The following is a 25,777-nucleotide window of genomic DNA, read 5'->3' as shown; positions in this document are numbered from 1 at the left end:
CCGAGCAGCATCTGACCAGCATCTGACCAGTATCTGACCAGCAACTGACCAGCATCTGACCAGCAACTGACCAGCATCAGACCAGCACTGACCATCATCAGACCAGTATCTGACCAGCATCTGACCAGCAACTGACCAGCATCTGACCAGCATCAGACCAGCACTGACCATCATCAGACCAGCATCAGACCATCACTGACCAGCATCAGACCAGCATCAGACCAGCATCTGACCAGCATCAGACCAGCACTGACCAGCATCTGACCAGCATCAGACCATCACTGACCAGCATCAGACCAGCATCAGACCATCATCAGACCAGCATCAGACCAGCATCAGACCAGCATCAGACCATCACTGACCAGCATCAGACCAGCACTGACCAGCATCTGACCATCATCAGACCAGCATCTGACCAGCATCAGACCAGCATCAGACCATCATCAGACCAGCATCAGACCAGCATCAGACCAGCATCAGACCAGCATCAGACCAGCATCAGATCAGCATCTGACCAGCATCAGACCAGCACCAGACCAGCACTGACCAGCATCAGACCAGCATCTGACCAGCATCAGACCAGCATCTGACCAGCATCAAACCAGCATCAGACCAGCACTGACCAGCATCAGACCAGCATCTGACCAGCATCAAACCAGCACCAGACCAGCACTGACCAGCATCAGACCAGCATCAGACCAGCATCAGACCAGCATCAGACCAGCACTGACCAGCATCTGACCAGCATCAGACCAGCACTGACCAGCATCAGACCAGCATCAGACCAGCACTGACCAGCATCAGACCAGCATCAGACCAGCACTGACCAGCATCAGACCAGCATCAGACCAGCACCAGACCAGCACTGACCAGCACTGACCAGCATCGACCAGCATCTGACCAGTACTGACCAGCATCAGACCAGCACTGACCAGCATCAGACCAGCTTGACCAGCATTTTTTTCAGCAGCTAGATAGCTACTGTATGTGATCTCTCGCTCGATCCCCAAAAAACTCTTGCTCTCTCCTCCCCCCCTCTCCGTAGAGTCATGGGGTGTGTGGCAGGCGTGGAGCGTGTGCAGTGTGAGCTGTGGAGAGGGGGTGAGGGAGAGAGTGCGAGAGTGTCTGCTGCCCTCCGGTGGTGGAAGTATGCAGTGCACCGGCATGGTCAAGGAACAGTCTCTCTGCTCACTGGAAGACTGTACAGGTACGTTGTCCTTAACATCATCTAATGTCAACTCTCTCTCTCCTTTCCACTCTGTTTCTATAATTTCCTCATATCTTCAGTCATGCAGTGTCTCTCTCCAACTCTCTCCTTTCTGTTTTATCTTTATCCCCAGTAATGTCACTTCCCTATCACCACAAGACGTGAAAAGACATCTTTTGAACTAAAAATACATATTATGCTCATAGGCTTATCCTTAATGATGTCATACTGATTTCCTCGATCATCTAACTTAACCTTGTTTCTCTTGTCCCCATCCCCTCATCTATTTCTCTCTCTTTCTGCTCTCCCTATCCCCTTCTCACGTCCTCTCCCTATCCCCTTCTCACTTCCTATCCCCTTCTCACTTCCTCTCCCTATCCCCTTCTCACTTCCTATCCCCTTCTCACTTCCTCTCCCTATCCCCTTCTCACTTCCTCTCCCTATCCCCTTCTCACTTCCTATCCCCTTCTCACTTCCTCTCCCTATCCCCTTCTCACGTCCTCTCCCTATCCCCTTCTCACTTCCTATCCCCTTCTCACTTCCTCTCCCTATCCCCTTCTCACGTCCTCTCCCTATCCCCTTCTCACGTCCTCTCCCTATCCCCTTCTCACGTCCTCTCCCTATCCCCTTCTCACTTCCTCTCCCTATCCCCTTCTCACTTCCTCTCCCTATCCCCTTCTCACGTCCTCTCCCTATCCCCTTCTCACTTCCTCTCCCTATCCCCTTCTCACTTCCTCTCCCTATCCCCTTCTCACTTCCTCTCCCTATCCCCTTCTCACTTCCTCTCCCTATCCCCTTCTCACTTCCTCTCCCTATCCCCTTCTCACATCCTCTCCCTATCCCCTTCTCTTTCCATCTCTCTCTGTTTTCCAGTCCTTCCTGCTCCCTCTCCATCCCTCCCGCCTCCTCCAGCCTCCTCCTTACTCGGTGGTAACCTGGTAGTCGTGGCCGGTATATCCCTGTGTCTGGCGGTCATCCTAGCGACCATCCTGGTCACCCTGTGGCGTAAACTCTGCCGGACACCCCAGTGTAGCTCGGTCCGCCGTGGATCGATGCACTCACCTGGGGGACGTAAACTCTCTGACGAGGCCTCCATCTGTGGGAACAGCCTCCAGAGACCCAGCCTCTCCGACAGCCAGGGGAACCACGGGGGCACAGGGCCAGGGCTAGCCCAGAACGAAAGGCCTAACCTGGGGTGCAAACCTCTGCCTCAACCCCCTCCTCTGGTTATTCCCCTGGTTCAGGACCCAGATAGACTGTCTCCATCGGGACAGAAGGTGCTACCGCCAATCTTTGGGTAGGTAGAGTTGGTTTGTTAATTTCGCATCTATGTTTTAATTTAATGTATTACTATAATTAATATATGTTCACAAAATACAGTGTGCTCCACAAATACACTGACAGTCAAATCCCTATTTTGACCAATCAGATTGCTTGGCTGGAACTAACCATCTCATAACTGACAATTGATGTGTCGTCTGCGAAACATTTAACAAAAAACGTGTATTTATATATATATATATTCATATTTTTTAAAAGGCTTTAGGCCTGTTCTGAGTCAGAAGTATGGGGAATAACTGTAGTGTTCTGAGTCAGAAGTACGGGGAATAACTGTAGTGTTCTGAGTCAGAAGTACGGGGAATAACTGTAGTGTTCTGAGTCAGAAGTACGGGGAATAACTGTAGTGTTCTGAGTCAGAAGTACGGGGAATAACTGTAGTGTTCTGAGTCAGAAGTACGGGGAATAACTGTAGTGTTCTGAGTCAGAAGTACGGGGAATAACTGTAGTGGTCTGAGTCAAAAGTACGGGGAATAACTGTAGTGTTCTGAGTCAGAAGTATGGGGAATAACTGTAGTATTCTGAGTCAGAAGTACGGGGAATAACTGTAGTGTTCTGAGTCAGAAGTACAGGGAATAACTGTAGTGTTCTGAGTCAGAAGTACAGGGAATAAATGTAGTGTTCTGAGTCAAAAGTACGGGGAATAACTGTAGTATTCTGAGTCAAAAGTACGGGGAATAACTGTAGTGTTCTGAGTCAAAAGTACGGGGAATAACTGTAGTGTTCTGAGTCAGAAGTATGGGGAATAACTGTAGTGTTCTGAGTCAAAAGTACGGGGAATAACTGTAGTGTTCTGAGTCAGAAGTACGGGGAATAACTGTAGTGTTCTGAGTCAGAAGTACGGGGAATAACTGTAGTGTTCTGAGTCAGAAGTACGGGGAATAACTGTAGTGTTCTGAGTCAAAAGTACGGGGAATAACTGTAGTGTTCTGAGTCAGAAGTACGGGGAATAACTGTAGTGTTCTGAGTCAGAAGTACGGGGAATAACTGTAGTGTTCTGAGTCAGAAGTACGGGAATAACTAGTGTTCTGAGTCAGAAGTACGGGAATAACTGTAGTGTTCTGAGTCAGAAGTATGGGGAATAACTGTAGTGTTCTGAGTCAGAAGTATGGGGAATAACTGTAGTGGTCTGAGTCAAAAGTACGGGAATAACTGTAGTGTTCTGAGTCAGAAGTACGGGGAATAACTGTAGTATTCTAGCTGAAGTATGGGGAATAACTGTAGTATTCTGAGTCAGAAGTACGGGGAATAACTGTAGTATTCTAGCTGAAGTACGGGGAATAACTGTAGTATTCTAGCTGAAGTACGAGGAATAACTGTAGTATTCTAGCTGAAGTACGGGGAATAACTGTAGTGTTCTAGCTGAAGTACGGGGAATAACTGTAGTGTTCTGAGTCAGAAGTACGGGGAATAACTGTAGTGTTCTGAGTCAGAAGTACGGGGAATAACTGTAGTGTTCTGAGTCAGAAGTACGGGGAATAACTGTAGTATTCTGAGTCAGAAGTACGGGGAATAACTGTAGTGTTCTAGCTGAAGTACGGGGAATAACTGTAGTGTTCTGAGTCAAAAGTACGGGGAATAACTGTAGTATTCTGAGTCAGAAGTACGGGGAATAACTGTAGTATTCTAGCTGAAGTACGGGGAATAACTGTAGTGTTCTAGCTGAAGTATGGGGAATAACTGTAGTGTTCTGAGTCAGAAGTACGGGGAATAACTGTAGTATTCTAGCTGAAGTACGGGGAATAACTGTAGTATTCTAGCTGAAGTACGGGGAATAACTGTAGTATTCTAGCTGAAGTACGGGGAATAACTGTAGTATTCTAGCTGAAGTACGGGGAATAACTGTAGTATTCTAGCTGAAGTACGGGGAATAACTGTAGTGTTCTAGCTGAAGTACGGGGAATAACTGTAGTGTTCTAGCTGAAGTACGGGGAATAACTGTAGTGTTCTAGCTGAAGTACGGGGAATAACTGTAGTATTCTAGCTGAAGTACGGGGAATAACTGTAGTATTCTAGCTGAAGTACGGGGAATAACTGTAGTATTCTAGCTGAAGTACGGGGAATAACTGTAGTGTTCTAGCTGAAGTACGGGGAATAACTGTAGTGTTCTAGCTGAAGTACGGGGAATAACTGTAGTGTTCTAGCTGAAGTACGGGGAATAACTGTAGTGTTCTAGCTGAAGTACGGGGAATAACTGTAGTGTTCTAGCTGAAGTACAGGGAATAACTGTAGTGTTCTAGCTGAAGTACGGGGAATAACTGTAGTGTTCTAGCTGAAGTACGGGGAATAACTGTAGTGTTCTAGCTGAAGTACAGGGAATAACTGTAGTGTTCTAGCTGAAGTACGGGGAATAACTGTAGTGTTCTAGCTGAAGTACAGGGAATAACTGTAGTGTTCTAGCTGAAGTACAGGGAATAACTAGGGGTTCAGGCTGACCACACCACTTGCGTTAAGTGTGTGAATGTTGCATAATCAATATACACGTTTTTTTTCAATCATTTTATCCAAACTGGTCGAGCGTCGTCAAGCATCTGCGAAGCCAGGCGCCAAAATAGAACTTTGTTCCTGTAGCACTTGACGTGCTGCAAGTCCCGCCTCTCCCATCTCCTCATTGGTTGTTAGGAGCACATACCCACGTGGGTGATTTAAAAGCTGAACTGAGGTCCACACTCCAGTCCGGTTGGTGGTGATAATGCACCTTAAAGTTGGTTGCCAACTGCCATATAAAGTCCACGGAGGACTGACTTCCCCTTTCATCTGTGGATTCATTATCGTAGAGAACACAGGATTCTGTGTGACTCAAAATTCTACAAAGATCCAGGAAAATAACAACCCAATGTTTACATCCCAGGACAAATTACCTAGCAACAGCAACCTAGCTAGCTAAATTACCATGAGTGTTTCATGTGTTTCGACCTGTCCCCAAATGAAAACAGTTTGCTCATACTTTGTTTTGATACTTCAAACCAGGACAAAATCACCATGCGCTCGATGGAGCACACGGACGGGTTAGTCAGCATGTTTACTGAAACAAGCGCACTAATAAACCTATACCACACGGACGGGTTAGTCAGCATGTTTACTGAAACAAGCGCACTAATAAACCTATACCACACGGACGGGTTAGTCAGCATGATTACTGAAACAAGCGCACTAATAAACCTATACCACACGGACGGGTTAGTCAGCATGATTCATCAACACATCTTAAAACTGCTGATCAATAAATAATGATCTGATCTGAAATTGAAATAATAATAACTCACTATATGACTGTATTCTATCCAGGGTTCAGCAGCAGCTGTAGGGTTAACTATATGACTGTATTCTATCCAGGGTTCAGCAACAGCTGTAGGGTTAACTATATGACTGTATTCTATCCAGGGTTCAGCAGCAGCTGTAGGGTTAACTATATGACTGTATTCTATCCAGGGTTCAGCAGCAGCTGTAGGGTTAACTATATGACTGTATTAACTATATGACAGGGTTCAGCAGCAGCTGTAGGGTTAACTATATGACTGTATTCTATCCAGGGTTCAGCAGCAGCTATGAGGGTTAACTAGGGTTAATGACTGTATTCTATCCAGGGTTCAGCAGCAGCTGTAGGGTTAACTATATGACTGTATTCTATCCAGGGTTCAGCAGCAGCTGTAGGGTTAACTATATGACTGTATTCTATCCAGGGTTCAGCAGCAGCTGTAGGGTTAACTATATGACTGTATTCTATCCAGGGTTCAGCAGCAGCTGTAGGGTTAACTATATGACTGTATTCTATCCAGGGTTCAGCAGCAGCTGTAGGGTTAACTATATGACTGTATTCTATCCAGGGTTCAGCAGCAGCTGTAGGGTTAACTATATGACTGTATTCTGTCCAGGTACCGTCTGGCCCAGCAGCAGTTAAAAGAGATGAAGAAGAGAGGTTTAAAGGAAGCCACCCAGCTCTATCATGTCTCACAGAGCCCTGTCCACGACACTCTTCTGGAGGACTCGCCCACCTCCACTCCTACCCAGCCAGGGTTCACCCTCCCTGGGCTCAGCCCCAACCCCAGCCCCCTGGACCTCCAGGAAGAAGATTCTAATCTGAGCCGCTTTCGTATCACCGCCCCTTTCCTTGAGCACAGGGTCCCACAGCGCAGCTCGGTTACTCTGCCAGACAGACTGAGCCCCAGGGTGGAGCTCGTCCTGGGGCCTCCCGTGGCCGGATACATGAGAGAAGGTAGGGGAGGAGGAGGCGGGAGCTCCCAACGACGAGACCGCACGGCAGACTGGGTGGAGATGGTGGAGAGGACTGGGTTAGGAGGGATGGGTGGAGGAGGCGTTCCCTCCAACTCGTACCAGAAAAACCCAAACTGCAGACGGACATCCAGCTTTCACGACACCAAGCCCCCACCTCCCCCAGCAGCCCCATGTCGCCCCCACAGGGAGAGGAGTCAGACCCAGGTAATAACCAATAACAACCAGGAAGGTGATAACCAATAACAACCAGGAAGGTAATAACCAATAACAACCAGGAAGGTGATAACCAATAACAACCAGGAAGGTAATGACCAATAACAACCAGGAAGGTAATAACCAATAACAACCAGGAAGGTGATAACCAATAACAACCAGGAAGGTAATAACCAATAACAACCAGGAAGGTAATAACCAATAACAACCAGGAAGGTAATAACCAATAACAACCAGGAAGGTGATAACCAATAACAACCAGGAAGGTAATAACCAATAACAACCAGGAAGGTAATGACCAATAACAACCAGGAAGGTAATGACCAATAACAACCAGGAAGGTAATAACCAATAACAACCAGGAAGGTAATAACCAATAACAACCAGGAAGGTAATGACCAATAACAACCAGGAAGGTAATGACCAATAACAACCAGGAAGGTGATAACCAATAACAACCAGGAAGGTAATGACCAATAACAACCAGGAAGGTAATGACCAATAACAACCAGGAAGGTAATGACCAATAACAACCAGGAAGGTAATGACCAATAACAACCAGGAAGGTAATGACCAATAACAACCAGGAAGGTAATGACCAATAACAACCAGGAAGGTGATAACCAATAACAACCAGGAAGGTAATGACCAATAACAACCAGGAAGGTAATGACCAATAACAACCAGGAAGGTGATAACCAATAACAACCAGGAAGGTAATAACCAATAACAACCAGGAAGGTGATAACCAATAACAACCAGGAAGGTGATAACCAATAACAACCAGGAAGGTAATGACCAATAACAACCAGGAAGGTAATGACCAATAACAACCAGGAAGGTAATGACCAATAACAATCAGGAAGGTAAACCAATAACAACCAGGAAGGTGATAACCAATAACAACCAGGAAGGTGATAACCAATAACAACCAGGAAGGTAATGACCAATAACAACCAGGAAGGTAATGACCAATAACAATCAGGAAGGTAATGACCAATTACAACCAGGAAGGTGATAACCAATAACAACCAGGAAGGTGATAACCAATAACAACCAGGAAGGTGATAACCAATAACAACCAGGAAGGTGATAACCAATAACAACCAGGAAGGTAATGACCAATAACAACCAGGAAGGTAATGACCGATAACAACCAGGAAGGTGATAACCGATAACAACCAGGAAGGTAATGACCAATAACAACCAGGAAGGTGATAACCGATAACAACCAGGAAGGTGATAACCAATAACAACCAGGAAGGTAATGACCAATAACAACCAGGAAGGTAATGACCAATAACAATCAGGAAGGTAATGACCAATTACAACCAGGAAGGTGATAACCAATAACAACCAGGAAGGTGATAACCAATAACAACCAGGAAGGTGATAACCAATAACAACCAGGAAGGTGATAACCAATAACAACCAGGAAGGTAATAACCAATAACAACCAGGAAGGTAATAACCAATAACAACCAGGAAGGTAATGACCGATAACAACCAGGAAGGTGATAACCAATAACAACCAGGAAGGTAATAACCAATAACAACCAGGAAGGTGATAACCAATAAGAACCAGGAAGGTGATAACCAATAACAACCAGGAAGGTGATAACCAATAACAACCAGGAAGGTAATGACCGATAACCAATAACAACCAGGAAGGTAATAACCAATAACAACCAGGAAGGATAATAACAACCAGGAAGGTGATAACCAATAACAACCAGGAAGGTGATAACCAATAACAACCAGGAAGGTGATAACCAATAACAACCAGGAAGGTGATAACCAATAACAACCAGGAAGGTAATGACCAATAACAACCAGGAAGGTAATGACCGATAACAAGCAGGAAGGTAATGACCAATAACAACCAGGAAGGTGATAACCAATAACAACCAGGAAGGTAATGACCAATAACAACCAGGAAGGTAATGACCGATAACCAATAACAACCAGGAAGGTAATAACCAATAACAACCAGGAAGGTGATAACCAATAACAACCAGGAAGGTGATAACCAATAACAACCAGGAAGGTGATAACCAATAACAACCAGGAAGGTGATAACCAATAACAACCAGGAAGGTGATGACCAATAACAACCAGGAAGGTAATGACCAATAACAACCAGGAAGGTGATAACCAATAACAACCAGGAAGGTAATGACCAATAACAACCAGGAAGGTGATAACCAATAACAACCAGGAAGGTAATGACCAATAACAACCAGGAAGGTGATAACCAATAACAACCAGGAAGGTAATAACCAATAACAACCAGGAAGGTAATGACCAATAACAACCAGGAAGGTGATAACCAATAACAACCAGGAAGGTGATAACCAATAACAACCAGGAAGGTAATGACCGATAACAACCAGGAAGGTGATAACCAATAACAACCAGGAAGGTAATGACCAATAACAACCAGGAAGGTGATAACCAATAACAACCAGGAAGGTAATGACCAATAACAACCAGGAAGGTAATGACCAATAACAACCAGGAAGGTGATAACCAATAACAACCAGGAAGGTGATAACCAATAACAACCAGGAAGGTAATAACCAATAACAACCAGGAAGGTAATGACCAATAACAACCAGGAAGGTAATGACCAATAACAACCAGGAAGGTAATGACCAATAACAATCAGGAAGGTAATGACCTATAACCACCAGGAAGGTAATGACCAATAACAACCAGGAAGGTAATGACCTATAACCACCAGGAAGGTAATGACCAATAACAACCAGGAAGGTAATGACCAATAACAACCAGGAAGGTAATGACCTATAACCACCAGGAAGGTAATGACCAATAACAACCAGGAAGGTAATGACCAATAACAACCAGGAAGGTAATGACCTATAACCACCAGGAAGGTAATGACCAATAACAACCAGGAAGGTAATGACCTATAACCACCAGGAAGGTAATGACCTATAACCACCAGGAAGGTAATGACCAATAACAACCAGGAAGGTAATGACCAATTACAACCAGGAAGGTAATGACCAATTACAACCAGGAAGGTAATGACCTGGAGCACAATGGAAATAAGTCAGTAGGCTTTGTGTTTTTATTCCTTGATAATATTTAATGTATGTATAGTTGTACTCAAATGACAGTGTACATATGCACAATTAATGATTAATTCAGACATTCATCTCATTAATTCAGGTGGGTCCCCGCACCAGGACCCTCCCCGAGGGCAGCTGTAGGACCCGAGGAACCTTGGAGACCCAGACCCAGAACCCAGCCTTCCCCCCCTATCCCATCCCAGAGCAGAGCACCCCTGACTGGGCCAGGCCCAATCCGCGACCCCTTTGGCCTGGGGACGACAGGAGAAGACCCTGGGTGGAGACTGGATGTCCTCCGTTTTCCAGTAACAAACCCAAACACGCTGAAAACAACAACACCTACTTGATCTCTGACCCTAAACACACAGAGACCAACACTACAACGGCGGCCATGTTAGGATCTGAGCTGCTTAGCAACCCTGAACTCACCCTGGAGAGGGAGAGGCGGAGGATTGGTGATCGAAGAGAAGGTGGTGAAGATACAGGAGAGAGAGGTGGGACTTCAGGTATAGGTGGACCAGGATTAGGACCAGGGGTGGGGTCTCGTGGCTGCCCTGCTTACCTCACCCCGGACCGGGCAGAGCGGGCAGAACACAACTGGAACCGTCGAGGCCCTTCCCCGATTCAGAGAAATATCCTGGCCAGGAAGCTGAGAGAAGCTCAGTCTTGCAACACCGCCTCCGACCAGCAGGGGCGCCATAACCAACAGCAGCAGAGGCAGCGCAGCTCCACATTTAGCGTGTCTGCCAGTGAACAAAGGAAGGGGAGGTGCAGGTCTCTTCCTCTGTCTGGAGACTCCCCCTATGGACTGACTGAGGCAGAGCAATGCATGCTGGATCTAGATATGACCTCGCTATACCTGGGAGAGGATGAGTTCTGACCTGTACACACCTAGAGGGGAGGAGAGGGTTAACGGACACTGAAGAGAGGAAAGAAAAGCAGGGGTTGAGAGGAGGAGCTGTCTTGTTGCCTGGAAGGTGCCCAGAAGAGGAGGAGGAGGAAGAGAGGAGAGGGGGACCTGTCTTGTTGCCTGGAAGGTGCCCAGAAGAGGAGGAGGAGGGGGACCTGTCTTGTTGCCTGGAAGGTGCCCAGAAGAGGAGGAGGAGGAGGAGGAAGAGAGGAGAGGGGAACCTGTCTTGTTGCCTGGAAGGTGCCCAGAAGAGGAGGAGGAGGAGGAGGAGAGGAGAGGGGGACCTGTCTTGTTGCCTGGAAGGTGCCCAGAAGAGGAGGAGGAGGAGGAAGAGAGGAGGAAGTTGTAAAGACATGACTGAGCCTTTATTTTTTTACTCTTTTACTGAAAACTCTTTGGGTAACGCTTGACACCAGCATCATAACACTTTATCACACAGTTATAACCACAACAGCTGACAGTTATAACCACAACAGCTGACATAACTTATCATAATGATCGTAACACTGTCAGTTATAACCATGTCACAACAGCTGACATAACTTATCATAATGATCGTAGGAGGAGGCTATATACAGGGGGTACCAGTACAGAGTCAATGTGGAGGCTATATACAGGGGGTACCAGTACAGAGTCAATGTGGAGGCTATATACAGGGGGTACCAGTACAGAGTCAATGTGGAGGCTATATACAGGGGGTACCAGTACAGAGTCAATGTGTAGGCTATATACAGGGGGTACCAGTACAGAGTCAATGTGGAGGCTATATACAGGGGTACCAGTACAGAGTCAATGTGGAGGCTATATACAGGGGTACCAGTACAGAGTCAAGGTGGAGGCTATATACAGGGGTACCAGTACAGAGTCAAGGTGGAGGCTATATACAGGGGTACCAGTACAGAGTCAATGTGGAGGCTATATACAGGGGGTACCAGTACAGAGTCAATGTGGAGGCTATATACAGGGGGTACCAGTACAGAGTCAATGTGGAGGCTATATACAGGGGGTACCAGTACAGAGTCAAGGTGGAGGCTATATACAGGGGTACCAGTACAGAGTCAATGTGGAGGCTATATACAGGGGTACCAGTACAGAGTCAATGTGGAGGCTATATACAGGGGTACCAGTACAGAGTCAAGGTGTAGGCTATATACAGGGGTACCAGTACAGAGTCAATGTGGAGGCTATATACAGGGGGTACCAGTACAGAGTCAATGTGGAGGCTATATACAGGGGTACCAGTACAGAGTCAAGGTGGAGGCTATATACAGGGGGTACCAGTACAGAGTCAAGGTGGAGGCTATATACAGGGGGTACCGGTACAGAGTCAATGTGGAGGCTATATACAGGGGGTACCAGTACAGAGTCAATGTGGAGGCTATATACAGGGGTACCAGTACAGAGTCAATGTGGAGGCTATATACAGGGGTACCAGTACAGAGTCAAGGTGGAGGCTATATACAGGGGGTACCGGTACAGAGTCAATGTGGAGGCTATATACAGGGGGTACCAGTACAGAGTCAATGTGGAGGCTATATACAGGGGGTACCGGTACAGAGTCAAGGTGTAGGCTATATACAGAGGGTACCGGTACAGAGTCAAGGTGTAGGCTATATACAGGGGGTACCGGTACAGAGTCAAGGTGTAGGCTATATACAGGGGGTACCGGTACAGAGTCAAGGTGTAGGCTATATACAGGGGGTACCGGTACAGAGTCAAGGTGTAGGCTATATACAGGGGGTACCGGTACAGAGTCAAGGTGTAGGCTATAGACAGGGGGTACCGGTACAGAGTCAAGGTGTAGGCTATATACAGGGGGTACCGGTACAGAGTCAAGGTGTAGGCTATATACAGGGGGTACCGGTACAGAGTCAAGGTGTAGGCTATATACAGGGGGTACCGGTACAGAGTCAAGGTGTAGGCTATATACAGGGGGTACCGGTACAGAGTCAATGTGGAGGCTATATACAGGGGGTACCAGTACAGAGTCAAGGTGGAGGCTATATACAGGGGGTACCGGTACAGAGTCAAGGTGTAGGCTATATACAGGGGGTACCGGTACAGAGTCAATGTGGAGGCTATATACAGGGGGTACCAGTACAGAGTCAAGGTGTAGGCTATATACAGGGGGTACCAGTACAGAGTCAAGGTGTAGGCTATATACAGGGGGTACCGGTACAGAGTCAATGTGGAGGCTATATACAGGGGGTACCAGTACAGAGTCAATGTGGAGGTTATATACAGGGGGTACCGGTACAGAGTCAAGGTGTAGGCTATATACAGGGGGTACCGGTACAGAGTCAATGTGGAGGCTATATACAGGGGGTACCAGTACAGAGTCAATGTGGAGGCTATATACAGGGGGTACCAGTACAGAGTCAAGGTGGAGGCTATATACAGGGGGTACCGGTACAGAGTCAATGTGGAGGCTATATACAGGGGGTACCGGTACAGAGTCAAGGTGGAGGCTATATACAGGGGGTACCGGTACAGAGTCAAGGTGTAGGCTATATACAGGGGGTACCGGTACAGAGTCAATGTGGAGGCTATATACAGGGGGTACCAGTACAGAGTCAAGGTGGAGGCTATATACAGGGGGTACCGGTACAGAGTCAAGGTGTAGGCTATATACAGGGGGTACCGGTACAGAGTCAAGGTGGAGGCTATATACAGGGGGTACCGGTACAGAGTCAAGGTGGAGGCTATATACAGGGGGTACCAGTACAGAGTCAATGTGGAGGCTATATACAGGGGGTACCGGTACAGAGTCACGGTGTAGGCTATATACAGGGGTACCGGTACAGAGTCAAGGTGGAGGCTATATACAGGGGTACCCGGTACAGAGTCAAGGTGGAGGCTATATACAGGGGGTACCAGTACAGAGTCAATGTGGAGGCTATATACAGGGGGTACCAGTACAGAGTCAAGGTGGAGGCTATATACAGGGGGTACCGGTACAGAGTCAAGGTGGAGGCTATATACAGGGGGTACCGGTACAGAGTCAAGGTGTAGGCTATATACAGGGGGTACCGGTACAGAGTCAAGGTGTAGGCTATATACAGGGGGTACCGGTACAGAGTCAAGGTGTAGGCTATATACAGGGGGTACCGGTACAGAGTCAAGGTGTAGGCTATATACAGGGGGTACCGGTACAGAGTCAAGGTGTAGGCTATATACAGGGGGTACCGGTACAGAGTCAAGGTGTAGGCTATATACAGGGGGTACCGGTACAGAGTCAAGGTGTAGGCTATATACAGGGGGTACCGGCACAGAGTCAAGGTGGAGGCTATATACAGGGGGTACCGGTACAGAGTCAAGGTGGAGGCTATATACAGGGGGTACCGGTACAGAGTCAAGGTGTAGGCTATATACAGGGGGTACCGGTACAGAGTCAAGGTGTAGGCTATATACAGGGGGTACCGGTACAGAGTCAAGGTGTAGGCTATATACAGGGGGTACCAGTACAGAGTCACACTGGTACCACACTGGCCAGGTCTCTGACCTCCTCATCGTTGTCGGTGATCAGGCCTACCACCGTTGTGTCGTCAGCAAACTTAATGATGGTGTTGGAGTCGTGCTTGGCCATGCAGTCGTGAGTAAACAGGGAGTACAGGAATGGACTAAGCACTCACCCCTGAGGGGCCTCTATGTTGAGGATCAGCAAAGCAAATATGTTGTTGCCTACCACCTGGGGACGGCCCGTCACGCAGTCCAGGATCCAGTTGCAGAGGGAGGTGTTTAGTCCCAGGGTCCTTAGCTTAGTGATGAGCTTTGAAGGCACTATGGTGTTGAACGCTGAGCTGTAGTCAATGAATAGCATTCTCACTTAGGTGTTCCTTTTGTCCAGGTGAGAAAGGGCAGTGTGGAGTGCAATAGAGATTTGCGTTATCTGTGGATCTGTTTGGGCGGTATGCAAAGTGGAGTGGGTCTAGGTTTTCTGGGATGATGGTGTTGTGAGCCATGACAAGCCTTTCAAAGCACTTCATGCTGCGGGTTGGTAGACATTTAGGCAGGTTGCCTTTATGTTTTTGGGCACAGGGACTATGGTGGTCTGCTTTAAACATGTTGGTATGGCAGACTCAGTTGGTCAGCGCTCTGAGTACATGTCCTGGTAATCCGTCTGATCCCGCGGTCTTGTGAATGTTGACCTGTTTAAATGTCTTAATCACATCACACGAGCCTATCAAATGAGCTAAATTAATTCTATGCTCGCATCAAGGCAAGCAACACTGAAGCATGCATGAGAGCACCAGCTATTCCGAACGAGTGTGTGATCACGCTCTCACAGGAGCCTACCAAATGAGCTAAATGACTTCTATGCGTGCTTCGAGGCAAGCAACGGAGAGCGTGATCACACACTCGTTTGGAAAAGCTGGTGCTCTCATGCATGCTTCAGTGTTGCTTGCCTTGATGAGAGGATAGAGGTCATTTAACTCATTTGGTAGGCTCGTGTCACTGGGCAGCTCGCGGCTGGGCTTCCATTTGTCATCTGGAATAGTTTGCAAGCCCTGCCACGTCAGAGCCGGTGTAGTAGGATTCAATCTTAGTCCTATATTGATTTTTTTTGCCTGTTTGATGGTTCGTCGGAGGGCAAAGCGAGATTTCTTATAAGCGCCCAGGTTAGAGTCCCGCTCCTTGAAGCAGCCACTCTACCCTTTAGCTTAGTGTGGATGTTGCCTGTAATCCATGGCTTCTGGTTGGTGTATGTACGTACGGTCACTGTGGGGACGACGTCATCAATACATTTATTGATGAAGCCGGTGACTGAGGTGGTGTACTCCTCAATACCATCGGATGAATCCCGGTTATTTTATGGCTGGTTATGGTTACCTACTTAAGTGTCAAAACCCTCACTTTACTCAAATTAGTTTTGTTTGAAAGTTTGTTTCTTAAAACAATTCCTTTCTTGTTGCGATGAGTCATTTTTTATCATATTTGAAATAACTTGCAGAAAATACAATTTATGATATTGTGATGAACCATTACGACCCATCCTGTGTCACTTTGCTTGGACTAAGAAAATACACTTTCTAAAAGAGGTTGGTCAAAACATGCATTTTTATTGGTTGAGATGCATTCTAAGCCATACAAAAACAAATAGTTTAGCTCTGGTAAGCAGATGACAATCTTGTTTTCTGTTCCATCTGACAAATCCCTATGTATCCATTATCCCAGCCAGCCAATTCATTAAATTGTTTTCCTCTGTAAAATTCTTCTAGACATTATCTCCCTTTGCTTCTAGCCTATATTTAGTTTGCAACAACGTCTGTCTCTCGACAATTAAAAAAAATATATATATATATTGAAATTCGATCTTCACTAGATCTCCTATTGACAATTAACGTGTCTGGACAAGACATTTTTTTCTCAGCCAGTAAAAGTCATGAATCAGCATAATTTTTATAGATATACTGTATGCAAACGACATGAATTGCAGCTAGTTTGCTGTCTTACCAGCTTCAGTTTGAAGCGATTGTGTTAGCTGTGAAGTTGGCAAGCTAGCAAGCAAGGGATAAAAGCTGGCAACGAAACATTTAGAACGAACGACTGGGTTGCGTCCATAGATACAGAACAAAGACTTAACAACTGGGTCGCGTGTCAACCTAACATAGAGCAACCGTAGATGTGTCGGGACTATGACTAAATTCATCAAAGTAATGTGTTTTATTTAATTGGTAATTCTTTGTTGGAAAGCTATTGTACACTCGAGGGTGTGCAAAACAATTTTTTTAGCACCGCTGTGCTGATCTACGGTACTCAGCTCCGTCTCGTACCTATGACCTCGGCACAGCCACGCTAACAGCGGCTCCGTCTCATACCTATGACCTCAGCACAGCCACGCTAACAGCGGCTCCGTCTCGTACCTATAACCTCAGCACAGCCACGCTAACAGCGGATCCGTCTCGTACCTATGAGCACAGCCATGCTAACAGCGGATCCGTCTCGTACCTATGAGCACAGCCATGCTAACAGCGGCTCCGTCTCGTACCTATGAGCACAGCCATGCTAACAGCGGCTCCGTCTCGTACCTATGAGCACAGCCACGCTAACAGCGGCTCCGTCTCGTACCTATGAGCACAGCCACGCTAACAGCGGCTCCGTCTCGTACCCATGACGTCAGCACAGCCACGCTAACAGCGGCTCCGTCTCGTACCTATGAGCACAGCCACGCTAACAGCGGCTCCGTCTCGTACCTATGAGCACAGCCATGCTAACAGCGGCTCCGTCTCGTACCCATGATCAGCACAGCCACGCTAACAGCGGCTCCGTCTCGTACCCATGAGCACAGCCACGCTAACAGCGGCTCCGTCTCGTACACATGACGTCAGCACAGCCACGCTAACAGCGGCTCCGTCTCGTACCTATGAGCACAGCCACGCTAACAGCGGCTCCGTCTCGTACCCATGACGTCAGCACAGCTACGCTAACAGCGGCTCCGTCTCGTACCCATGACGTTAGCACAGCCACGCTAACAGCGGCTCCGTCTCGTACCCATGACGTCAGCACAGCCACGCTAACAGCGGCTCCGTCTCGTACCCATGACGTCAGCACAGCCACGCTAACAGCGGCTCCGTCTCGTACCTATGAGCACAGCCATGCTAACAGCGGCTCCGTCTCGTACCTATGAGCACAGCCACGCTAACAGCGGCTCCGTCTCGTACCTATGAGCACAGCCACGCTAACAGCGGCTCCGTCTCGTACCTATGAGCACAGCCATGCTAACAGCGGCTCCGTCTCGTACCTATGAGCACAGCCACGCTAACAGCGGCTCCGTCTCGTACCTATGAGCACAGCCACGCTAACAGCGGCTCCGTCTCGTACCTATGAGCACAGCCACGCTAACAGCGGCTCCGTCTCGTACCTATGAGCACAGCCATGCTAACAGCGGCTCCGTCTCGTACCTATGAGCACAACCACGCTAACAGCGGCTCCGTCTCGTACCTATGAGCACAGCCACGCTAACAGCAGCTCGGTCTCGTACCCATGACGTCAGCACAGCCACGCTAACAGCGGCTCCGTCTCGTACCCATGACGTCAGCACAACCACGCTAACAGCGGCTCCGTCTCGTACCCATGACGTCAGCACAACCACGCTAACAGCGGCTCCGTCTCGTACCCATGACGTCAGCACAGCCACGCTAACAGCGGCTCCGTCTCGTACCCAGGACGTCAGCACAGCCACGCTAACAGCGGCTCCGTCTCGTACCCATGACGTCAGCACAGCCACGCTAACAGCGGCTCCGTCTCGTACCTATGACGTCAGCACAGCCACGCTAACAGCGGCTCCGTCTCGTACCCATGACGTCAGCACAGCCACGCTAACAGCGGCTCCGTCTCGTACCCATGACGTCAGCACAGCCACGCTAACAGCGGCTCCGTCTCGTACCCAGGACGTCAGCACAGCCACGCTAACAGCGGCTCCGTCTCGTACCCATGACGTCAGCACAGCCACGCTAACAGCGGCTCCGTCTCGTACCCAGGACGTCAGCACAGCCACGCTAACAGCGGCTCCGTCTCGTACCCAGGACGTCAGCACAGCCACGCTAACAGCGGCTCCGTCTCGTACCCATGACGTCAGCACAGCCACGCTAACAGCGGCTCCGTCTCGTACCCATGACGTCAGCACAGCCACGCTAACAGCGGCTCTGTCTCGTACCCATGACGTCAGCACAGCCACGCTAACAGCGGCTCCGTCTCGTACCCATGACGTCAGCACAGCCACCCTAACAGCGGCTCCGTCTCGTACCCATGACGTCAGCACAGCCACCCTAACAACGTCTCGTACCCATGACGTCAGCACAACCACGCTAACAGCGGCTCGGTCTCGTACCCTTGACGCCAGCACAGCCACGCTAACAGCGGCTCCGTCTATACCCAGGACGTCAGCACAGCCACGCTAACAGCGGCTCGGTCTCGTACCCATGACGTCAGCACAGCCACGCTAACAGCGGCTCCGTCTCGTACCCATGACGCCAGCACAGCCACGCTAACAGCGGCTCCGTCTGTACCCATGACGTCAGCACAACCACGCTAACAGCGGCTCGGTCTCGTACCCATGACATCAGCACAACCACGCTAACAGCGGGTCGGTCGTACCCATGACGTCTGCACAGCCACGCTAACAGCGGCTCCGTCTGTACCCAGGACGTCAGCACAGCCACGCTAACAGCGGCTCCGTCTTACCCAGGACGTCAGCACAGCCACGCTAACAGCGGCTCCGTCTCGTACCCAGGACGCCAGCACAACCACGCTAACAGCGGCTCCGGTGTACCCATGACGTCAGCACAGCCACGCTAACAGCGGCTCCGTCTCGTACCCAGGATGTCAGCACAGCCACGCTAACAGCGGCTCCGTCTAACCACCCATGACGTCAGCACAGCCACGCTAACAGCGGCTCCGTCTTACCCATGACGTCAGCACAGCCACGCTAACAGCGGCTCCGTCTCGTACCCATGACGCCAGCACAGCCACGCTAACAGCGGCTCCGTCTCGTACCCAGGACGTCAGCACAGCCACGCTAACAGCGGCTCCGTCTCGTACCCAGGACGTCACACAGCCACGTAACAGCCACCGTTCGTACCCATGACGTCAGCACAGCCACGCTAACAGCCCCTGTTCGTACCCATGACGTCAGCACAACCACGCTAACAGCGGCTCGGTTCGTACCCATGACGCCAGCACAACCACGTTAACAGCGGCTCCTGTACCCATGACGTCAGCACAGCCACGCTAACAGCGGCTCCGTCTCGTACCCAGGAAGCACAGCCACGCTAACAGCCACCGTCTCGTACCCAGGACGTCAGCACAGCCACGTTAACAGCGGCCCGTCTCGTACCCAGGACGTCAGCACAGCCACGTTTAACAGCGGCTCCGTCTCGTACCCAGGACGTCCAGCACAACCACGCTAACAGCGGCTCCGTTAACCCACTGACGTCAGCACAGCCACGAACAGCGGCTCCGGTACCCAGGATGTCAGCACAGCCACGCTGTTCGTACCCATGACGTCAGCACAGCCACGTTTAACCCACTGTCTCGTAACCCATGTTCCCAGCACAGGCACGTTAACAGCGGCCCACTGTACCCATGACGTCAGCACAGCCACGCTAACAGCCACTGTACCCATGACGCCAGCACAGCCACGCTAACAGCGGCTGTTCGTACCCATGACGTCACACAGCCACGCTAACAGCCACTCGGTTCGTACCCTGACGTCAGCACAACCACGCTAACAGCGGCACTGTTCCCATGACGTCAGCACAGCCACGCTAACCCACTGTACCCAGGACGTCAGCACAGCCACGCTAACAGCGGCACTGTCTCGTACCCAGGACGTCAGCACAGCCACGCTAACAGCGGCTCCGTCTCGTACCCAGGACGCCAGCACAACCACGCTAACAGCCCCTGTTCCCATGACGTCAGCACAGCCACGCTAACAGCCACTGTTCCCCCAGGAACACAGCCACGCTAACAGCGGCACCGTTCCCATGACGTCAGCACAGCCACGCTAACAGCGGCCCGTCTGTACCCATGACGAACAAGCCACGTTTAACAGCGGCTCCGTTCCCCATGACGTCAGCACAGCCACGCTAACAGCGGCCCACTCGTACCCATGACGTCAGCACAGCCACGTTTAACCCACCGTCTCGTACCCATGACGTCAGCACAGCCACGTTTAACAGCGGCTCCGTTACCCATGACGTCAGCACAACCACGCTAACAGTTTAACCCACTGTTGACTCAGCACAGCCACGTTTAACAGCGGCTCCCCTGTACCCAGGAACAGCACAGCCACGTTAACACCCACTGTACCCATGACGTCAGCACAGCCACGTTTAACAGCGGCTCCGTTCCCCAGGACGTCAGCACAGCCACGTTTAACAGCGGCTCCGTCTCGTACCCATGACGTCAGCACAGCCACGCTAACAGCGGCTCGGTTCGTACCCATGACGTCAGCACAGCCACGCTAACAGCCTCCGTTCGTACCCATGACGTCAGCACAGCCACGCTAACAGCGGCACCGTCTCGTACCCATGACGTCAGCACAGCCACGTTAACACCCACTGTACCCATGACGTCAGCACAACCACGCTAACAGCGGCTCGGTTCGTACCCATGAGTCAGCACAACCACGCTAACAGCGGCTCCGTTCGTACCCATGACGCCAGCACAGCCACGTTTAACAGCGGCTCCGTCTCGTACCCAGGACGTCAGCACAGCCACGCTAACAGCGGCTCCGTCTCGTACCCAGGACGTCAGCACAGCCACGTTTAACCCACCGTTCGTACCCAGGACGAGCACAGCCACGCTAACAGCGGCTCCGTCTCCCCAGGACGCCAGCACAACCACGCTAACAGCGGCTCGGTTCCCCATGACGTCAGCACAGCCACGCTAACAGCGGCTCTGTCTCGTACCCATGACGAACACAGCCACGCTAACAGCGGCACCGTCTCGTACCCAGGACGTCAGCACAGCCACGTTAACAGCGGCCCGTCTCGTACCCATGACGTCAGCACAGCCACGTTTAACAGCGGCTCCGTTACCCAGGACGCCAGCACAGCCACGTTAACAGCGGCCCACTGTACCCAGGACGTCAGCACAGCCACGTTTAACAGCGGCTCGGTTCGTACCCATGACGTCAGCACAACCACGTTTAACAGCGGCTGTTCGTACCCATGACGTCAGCACAACCACGCTAACAGCGGCTCCGTTCGTACCCAGGACGCCAGCACAACCACGCTAACAGCGGCTCCGTTCGTACCCATGACGAACACAGCCACGTTTAACAGCGGCTCCGTCTCGTACCCAGGAACAGCACAGCCACGTTTAACAGCCACCGTTCCCCTTGACGTCAGCACAGCCACGTTTAACAGCCTCCGTCTCGTACCCAGGACGAGCACAACCACGTTTAACAGCGGCACTGTCTCCCCTTGACGTCAGCACAGCCACGCTAACAGCGGCTCCGTCTCGTACTCAGGACGTCAGCACAGCCACGCTAACAGCGGCTCCGTCTCGTAGCTATGACGTCAGCACAGCAAAACTATTTTCAACACCGTACAATTGCTTTGTTATGCCAAGAAGCATTACGACCATCATACTCATATAAGCCAGATAGGCCTATCACGTACATGTCCTGATGTCAGTCATCAGTCACATAGAGGGTGTCTTGTCCCGCTCCTGAAATCTGCTCCTACGTTCATCCCAGTCATCAGCAACAGAGCACTGGGGTAGGTGCATGTCTGACATACAATGTGTGAGCAAATATACAATGACAGGCAGTTTAACCCACTGTTCCCCTGAACAAGGCAGTTTAACCCACTGTTCCCCTGAACAAGGCAGTTTAACCCACTGTTCCCTGAACAAGGCAGTTTAACCCACTGTTCCCCTGAACAAGGCAGTTTAACCCACTGTTCCCCTGAACAAGGCAGTCAACCCACTGTTCCCCTGAACAAGGCAGTCAACCCACTGTTCCCCTGAACAAGGCAGTCAACCCACTGTTCCCCTGAACAAGGCAGTCAACCCACTGTTCCCCTGAACAAGGCAGTTAACCCACTGTTCCCCCGAGAACAAGGCAGTTAACCCACGGTTCCCCTGAGAACAAGGCAGTTTAACCCACGGTTCCCCTGAGAACAAGGCAGTTAACCCACTGTTCCCCTGAGAACAAGGCAGTTAACCCACTGTTCCCATTCTAAGCCGTCATTGTAAATAATAATTTGTTCTTAACCTAACCCTAACCCTCTAATTTGTTCTAACCCTAACCCTAACCCTAACCCACTGTTCCCCTGAGAACAAGGCAGTTTAACCCACTGTTCCCCTGAACAAGGCAGTTTAACCCACTGTTCCCCTGAGAACAAGGCAGTTTAACCCACCGTTCCCCTGAGAACAAGGCAGTTTAACCCACCGTTCCCCTGAGAACAAGGCAGTTTAACCCACTGTTCCCCTGAGAACAAGGCAGTTTAACCCACTGTTCCCCTGAGAACAAGGCAGTTTAACCCACCGTTCCCCTGAGAACAAGGCAGTTAACCCACTGTTCCCCTGAGAACAAGGCAGTTAACCCACCGTTCCCCTGAGAACAAGGCAGTTAACCCACTGTTCCCATTCTAAGCCGTCATTGTAAATAATAATTTGTTCTTAACTGACTTGCCTGGTTAAATAAATAAATAAATGAAATGTAATCTTTTATGACATACGTATTATGATGCTGGGAGTCAAATGTCACCACCATTTGGATATTAGAGCGATGATGTCAGTCACACCAGATTGTCTTTGTCTGTCTCTGCAACACGGAGCTTCTCAAATCATGTTACCGTTCCTGCCAAAAGGAACTGTCCGTCTGTCCTTCTGTGACACTGTGAGCTTCTCAGTTAGAGATGTGACACTGTGAGCTTCTCAGATAGAGATGTGACACTGTGAGCTTCTCAGATAGAGATGTGACACCGTGAGCTTCTCAGATAGAGATGTGACACCGTGAGCTTCTCAGATAGAGATGTGACACTGTGAGCTTCTCAGATAGAGATGTGACACTGTGAGCTTCTCAGATAGAGATGTGACACTGTGAGCTTCTCAGATAGAGATGTGACACTGTGAGCTTCTCAGATAGAGATGTGACACCGTGAGCTTCTCAGATAGAGATGTGACACTGTGAGCTTCTCAGATAGAGATGTGACACTGTGAGCTTCTCAGATAGAGATGTGACACCGTGAGCTTCTCAGATAGAGATGTGACACCGTGAGCTTCTCAGATAGAGATGTGACACCGTGAGCTTCTCAGATAGAGATGTGACACCGTGAGCTTCTCAGATAGAGATGTGACACCGTGAGCTTCTCAGATAGAGATGTGACACTGAGCTTCTCAGATAGAGATGTGACACTGAGCTTCTCAGATAGAGATGTGACACTGAGCTTCTCAGATAGAGATGCAATTTTTGGGGGGTTTTAATTGACAACAACTGTGACCACATGACACGATGGACACACGTTAGAATGTTACCAAATACTGTTACATGTTCTGCCAATCAGGTCTGTTCTCTTTTCAGGCCCTACTCTCGGTTTCATCCTGACGCCAACATATATCCCTACTGTCCTACACTGTGGAGTGAGTCCTGTCTACTGAGGCGATGTTATGTCACTATTAGATCAATTACATTTGAGTGATGTGTTTTGTGTTGCTCATTAGTGTTATGAGAGAGTGATGTGTTTTGTGTTGCTCATTAGTGTTATGAGAGAGTGATGTGTTTTGTATTGCTCATTAGTGTTATGAGAGAGTGATGTGTTTTGTGTTGCTCATTAGTGTTATGAGAGAATGATGTGTTTTCTAAGCTTTTACCCAAAGAACTTCCACTTCACACCTTTTTACAATCTGTCGGCTTGTATTTTTCATATTCTCTAAGTGTATTTTCTATGTATTGCTTTTGTATACAACACAGACTGTACTACTACAGTATTAGTGTTTTTTTATGATTTATTACGATTTCAGGATGATCAACTATAAACATCAGGGAACCATGTTTAGTTTAGAATGCTGGTTTATTATTGTATAAAAACATTTTAGTTTGTATGATAAACCTCTGAACTACCATTCCCCTGCTGTGAGTTTCATGTGTCAACTGTACCAGGAACCTGGAAAGAAATTAAAGGGTTTAACTGTCAATATATTTACCAAGAACTGGACAAAAGATTCGGGAAACAACCGCTAGATTGTACACTGTGCGTAAAGTAACGTTGTGAGGCTTTAGCTCTTAAATGTGTTTTTTTGCGGTCGTGGAAGAAGTTTTCTGATTTTAGTTTTGAATGGCAGAAAACCAAAAAGTTGTGGCAGATTTTCATACTCGTCTAACTTGTTGGGAAAGTGGTCAGAATGTCGTTTCAAACCGTCTGGAAGAAAAGCAGTTGGTTCGCTTCCTCAAACAGGTGGCATTCTTGATCGGTAAAAGTTATTTTCGTTCTGATTTTGAGATTTCAGTAGCGGAGAGGAGGATTTCAAACCTTCTAGCACGTCCAACCTGTTGGGGAAAGTGGACCGAGCTGTTTTGTGTCAAAAGCCACAATAGCCTGAAAAGTTGACACTCAACCCATCACACAGCCTGACACACGGCCTGACAGGTTCTCTGGTCTAAAGTAGTGCACTATATAGGGAATAGGGTTCTATAGGGCTCTGGTCTAAAGTAGTGCACTATATAGGGAATAGGGTTATTTAGGGCTCTGGTCTAAAGTAGTGCACTATATAGGGAATAGGGTTATATAGGGCTCTGGTCTAAAGTAGTGCACTATATAGGGAATAGGGTTATATAGGGCTCTGGTCTAAAGTAGTGCACTATATAGGGAATAGGGTTATTTAGGGCTCTGGTCTAAAGTAGTGCACTATATAGGGAATAGGGTTCTATAGGGCTCTGGTCTAAAGTAGTGCACTATATAGGGAATAGGGTGCCATAGGGCTCTGGTCTAAACTAGTGCACTATATAGGGAATAGGGTTCTAGTCTAAAGTAGTGCACTGTATAGGGAATAGGGTTCTACAGGGCTCTGGTCTAAAGTAGTGCACTATATAGGGAATGGGGTTATATAGGGCTCTGGTCTAAAGTAGTGCACTATATAGGGAATAGGGTTATATAGGGCTCTGGTCTAAAGTAGTGCACTATATAGGGAATAGGGTTATATAGGGCTCTGGTCTAAAGTAGTGCACTATATAGGGAATGGGGTTATATAGGGCTCTGGTCTAAAGTAGTGCACTATATAGGGAATAGGGTTCTATAGGGCTCTGGTCTAAAGTAGTGCACTATATAG

General features: G+C 48.9%; 3 protein-coding genes and 1 long non-coding RNA gene across 9 annotated transcripts in view; 3 read left to right on the top strand and 1 right to left on the bottom strand.

Moving 5' to 3' along the window:
- Window positions 1-13,040, top strand: part of LOC118376552 (thrombospondin type-1 domain-containing protein 1) — a 64,392-nt gene extending 51,352 nt beyond the window's left edge. The window contains exons 8-14 of the mRNA XM_052521734.1: window positions 1,046-1,207; window positions 2,081-2,504; window positions 6,421-6,985; window positions 10,190-11,716; window positions 12,254-12,389; window positions 12,583-12,758; window positions 12,798-13,040. Coding sequence (XP_052377694.1) covers window positions 1,046-1,207; window positions 2,081-2,504; window positions 6,421-6,985; window positions 10,190-10,969 — 1,931 coding nt within the window. The 3' untranslated portion in view covers window positions 10,970-11,716; window positions 12,254-12,389; window positions 12,583-12,758; window positions 12,798-13,040. The remainder of the gene's footprint in view (window positions 1-1,045; window positions 1,208-2,080; window positions 2,505-6,420; window positions 6,986-10,189; window positions 11,717-12,253; window positions 12,390-12,582; window positions 12,759-12,797) is intronic.
- Window positions 11,892-14,741, top strand: LOC127930569 (loricrin-like). 6 transcript variants are annotated; one of them, XM_052520090.1, is made up of 5 exons: window positions 12,254-12,292; window positions 12,447-12,563; window positions 13,032-13,070; window positions 13,110-13,148; window positions 13,967-14,741. In XM_052520090.1, exons 2-5 carry the CDS (start codon window positions 12,484-12,486, stop codon window positions 14,739-14,741), a joined length of 933 nt encoding a protein of 310 aa, XP_052376050.1. In that variant the 5' UTR covers window positions 12,254-12,292; window positions 12,447-12,483. The 6 variants fall into 6 exon arrangements, with proteins under 6 accessions (XP_052376052.1, XP_052376051.1, XP_052376050.1 ...); XM_052520088.1 differs by lacking the exon at window positions 13,110-13,148 and having other exon boundaries at window positions 13,032-13,109; XM_052520087.1 differs by lacking the exon at window positions 13,110-13,148 and having other exon boundaries at window positions 13,032-13,109; window positions 13,928-14,741.
- A 2,093-nt stretch (window positions 14,742-16,834) lies between these two features.
- LOC127930816 (uncharacterized) lies at window positions 16,835-19,012 on the bottom strand. Its single transcript, XM_052521733.1, has 7 exons — window positions 18,965-19,012; window positions 18,297-18,896; window positions 17,982-18,251; window positions 17,492-17,581; window positions 17,109-17,153; window positions 16,989-17,028; window positions 16,835-16,908 (listed from the first exon to the last, which is right to left on the bottom strand). Exons 1-7 carry the CDS (start codon window positions 19,010-19,012, stop codon window positions 16,886-16,888), a joined length of 1,116 nt encoding a protein of 371 aa, XP_052377693.1. The 3' UTR covers window positions 16,835-16,885.
- Window positions 19,013-22,342: 3,330 nt separating this feature from the next.
- On the top strand, window positions 22,343-24,574 carry LOC127930568 (uncharacterized). Its single transcript, XR_008138100.1, has 2 exons — window positions 22,343-22,634; window positions 22,795-24,574. It is a non-coding gene; the product is annotated as an uncharacterized LOC127930568 (long non-coding RNA).
- Window positions 24,575-25,777: the final 1,203 nt, after the last annotated feature.

The sequence above is a fragment of the Oncorhynchus keta genome, chromosome 6 (genome assembly GCF_023373465.1).
Source record: "Oncorhynchus keta strain PuntledgeMale-10-30-2019 chromosome 6, Oket_V2, whole genome shotgun sequence".
In the NCBI taxonomy this organism is placed as follows: domain Eukaryota; kingdom Metazoa; phylum Chordata; class Actinopteri; order Salmoniformes; family Salmonidae; genus Oncorhynchus; species Oncorhynchus keta.
Note: the sequence above shows the minus strand (reverse complement) of the source record. Positions and strands in the feature narration are given on the sequence as shown.

Excerpts from the sequence above, each read along its gene's own strand:
- LOC127930569 (XM_052520091.1), top strand. The coding sequence starts at position 11,906 with ATGTGGAGGCTATATACAGGGGGTACCAGTACAGAGTCAATGTGGAGG. Across the intron at positions 12,025-13,031 it reads GGTACCAGTACAGAGTCAAG|GTGTAGGCTATATACAGGGG; the intron begins GTGGAGGCTATA and ends TACAGAGTCAAG. Across the intron at positions 13,110-13,927 it reads GGTACCAGTACAGAGTCAAG|GTGGAGGCTATATACAGGGG; the intron begins GTGTAGGCTATA and ends TACAGAGTCAAG.
- LOC127930816 (XM_052521733.1), bottom strand. The coding sequence starts at position 19,012 with ATGGGTACAGACGGAGCCGCTGTTAGCGTGGCTGTGCTGGCGTCATGG. Across the intron at positions 17,582-17,981 it reads TGGCTGTGCTGACGTCATGG|GTACGAGACGGAGCCGCTGT; the intron begins GTACGAGACCGA and ends CTGTGCTCATAG. Across the intron at positions 17,029-17,108 it reads TGGCTGTGCTGACGTCATGG|GTACGAGACGGAGCCGCTGT; the intron begins GTACGAGACGGA and ends CTGTGCTCATAG.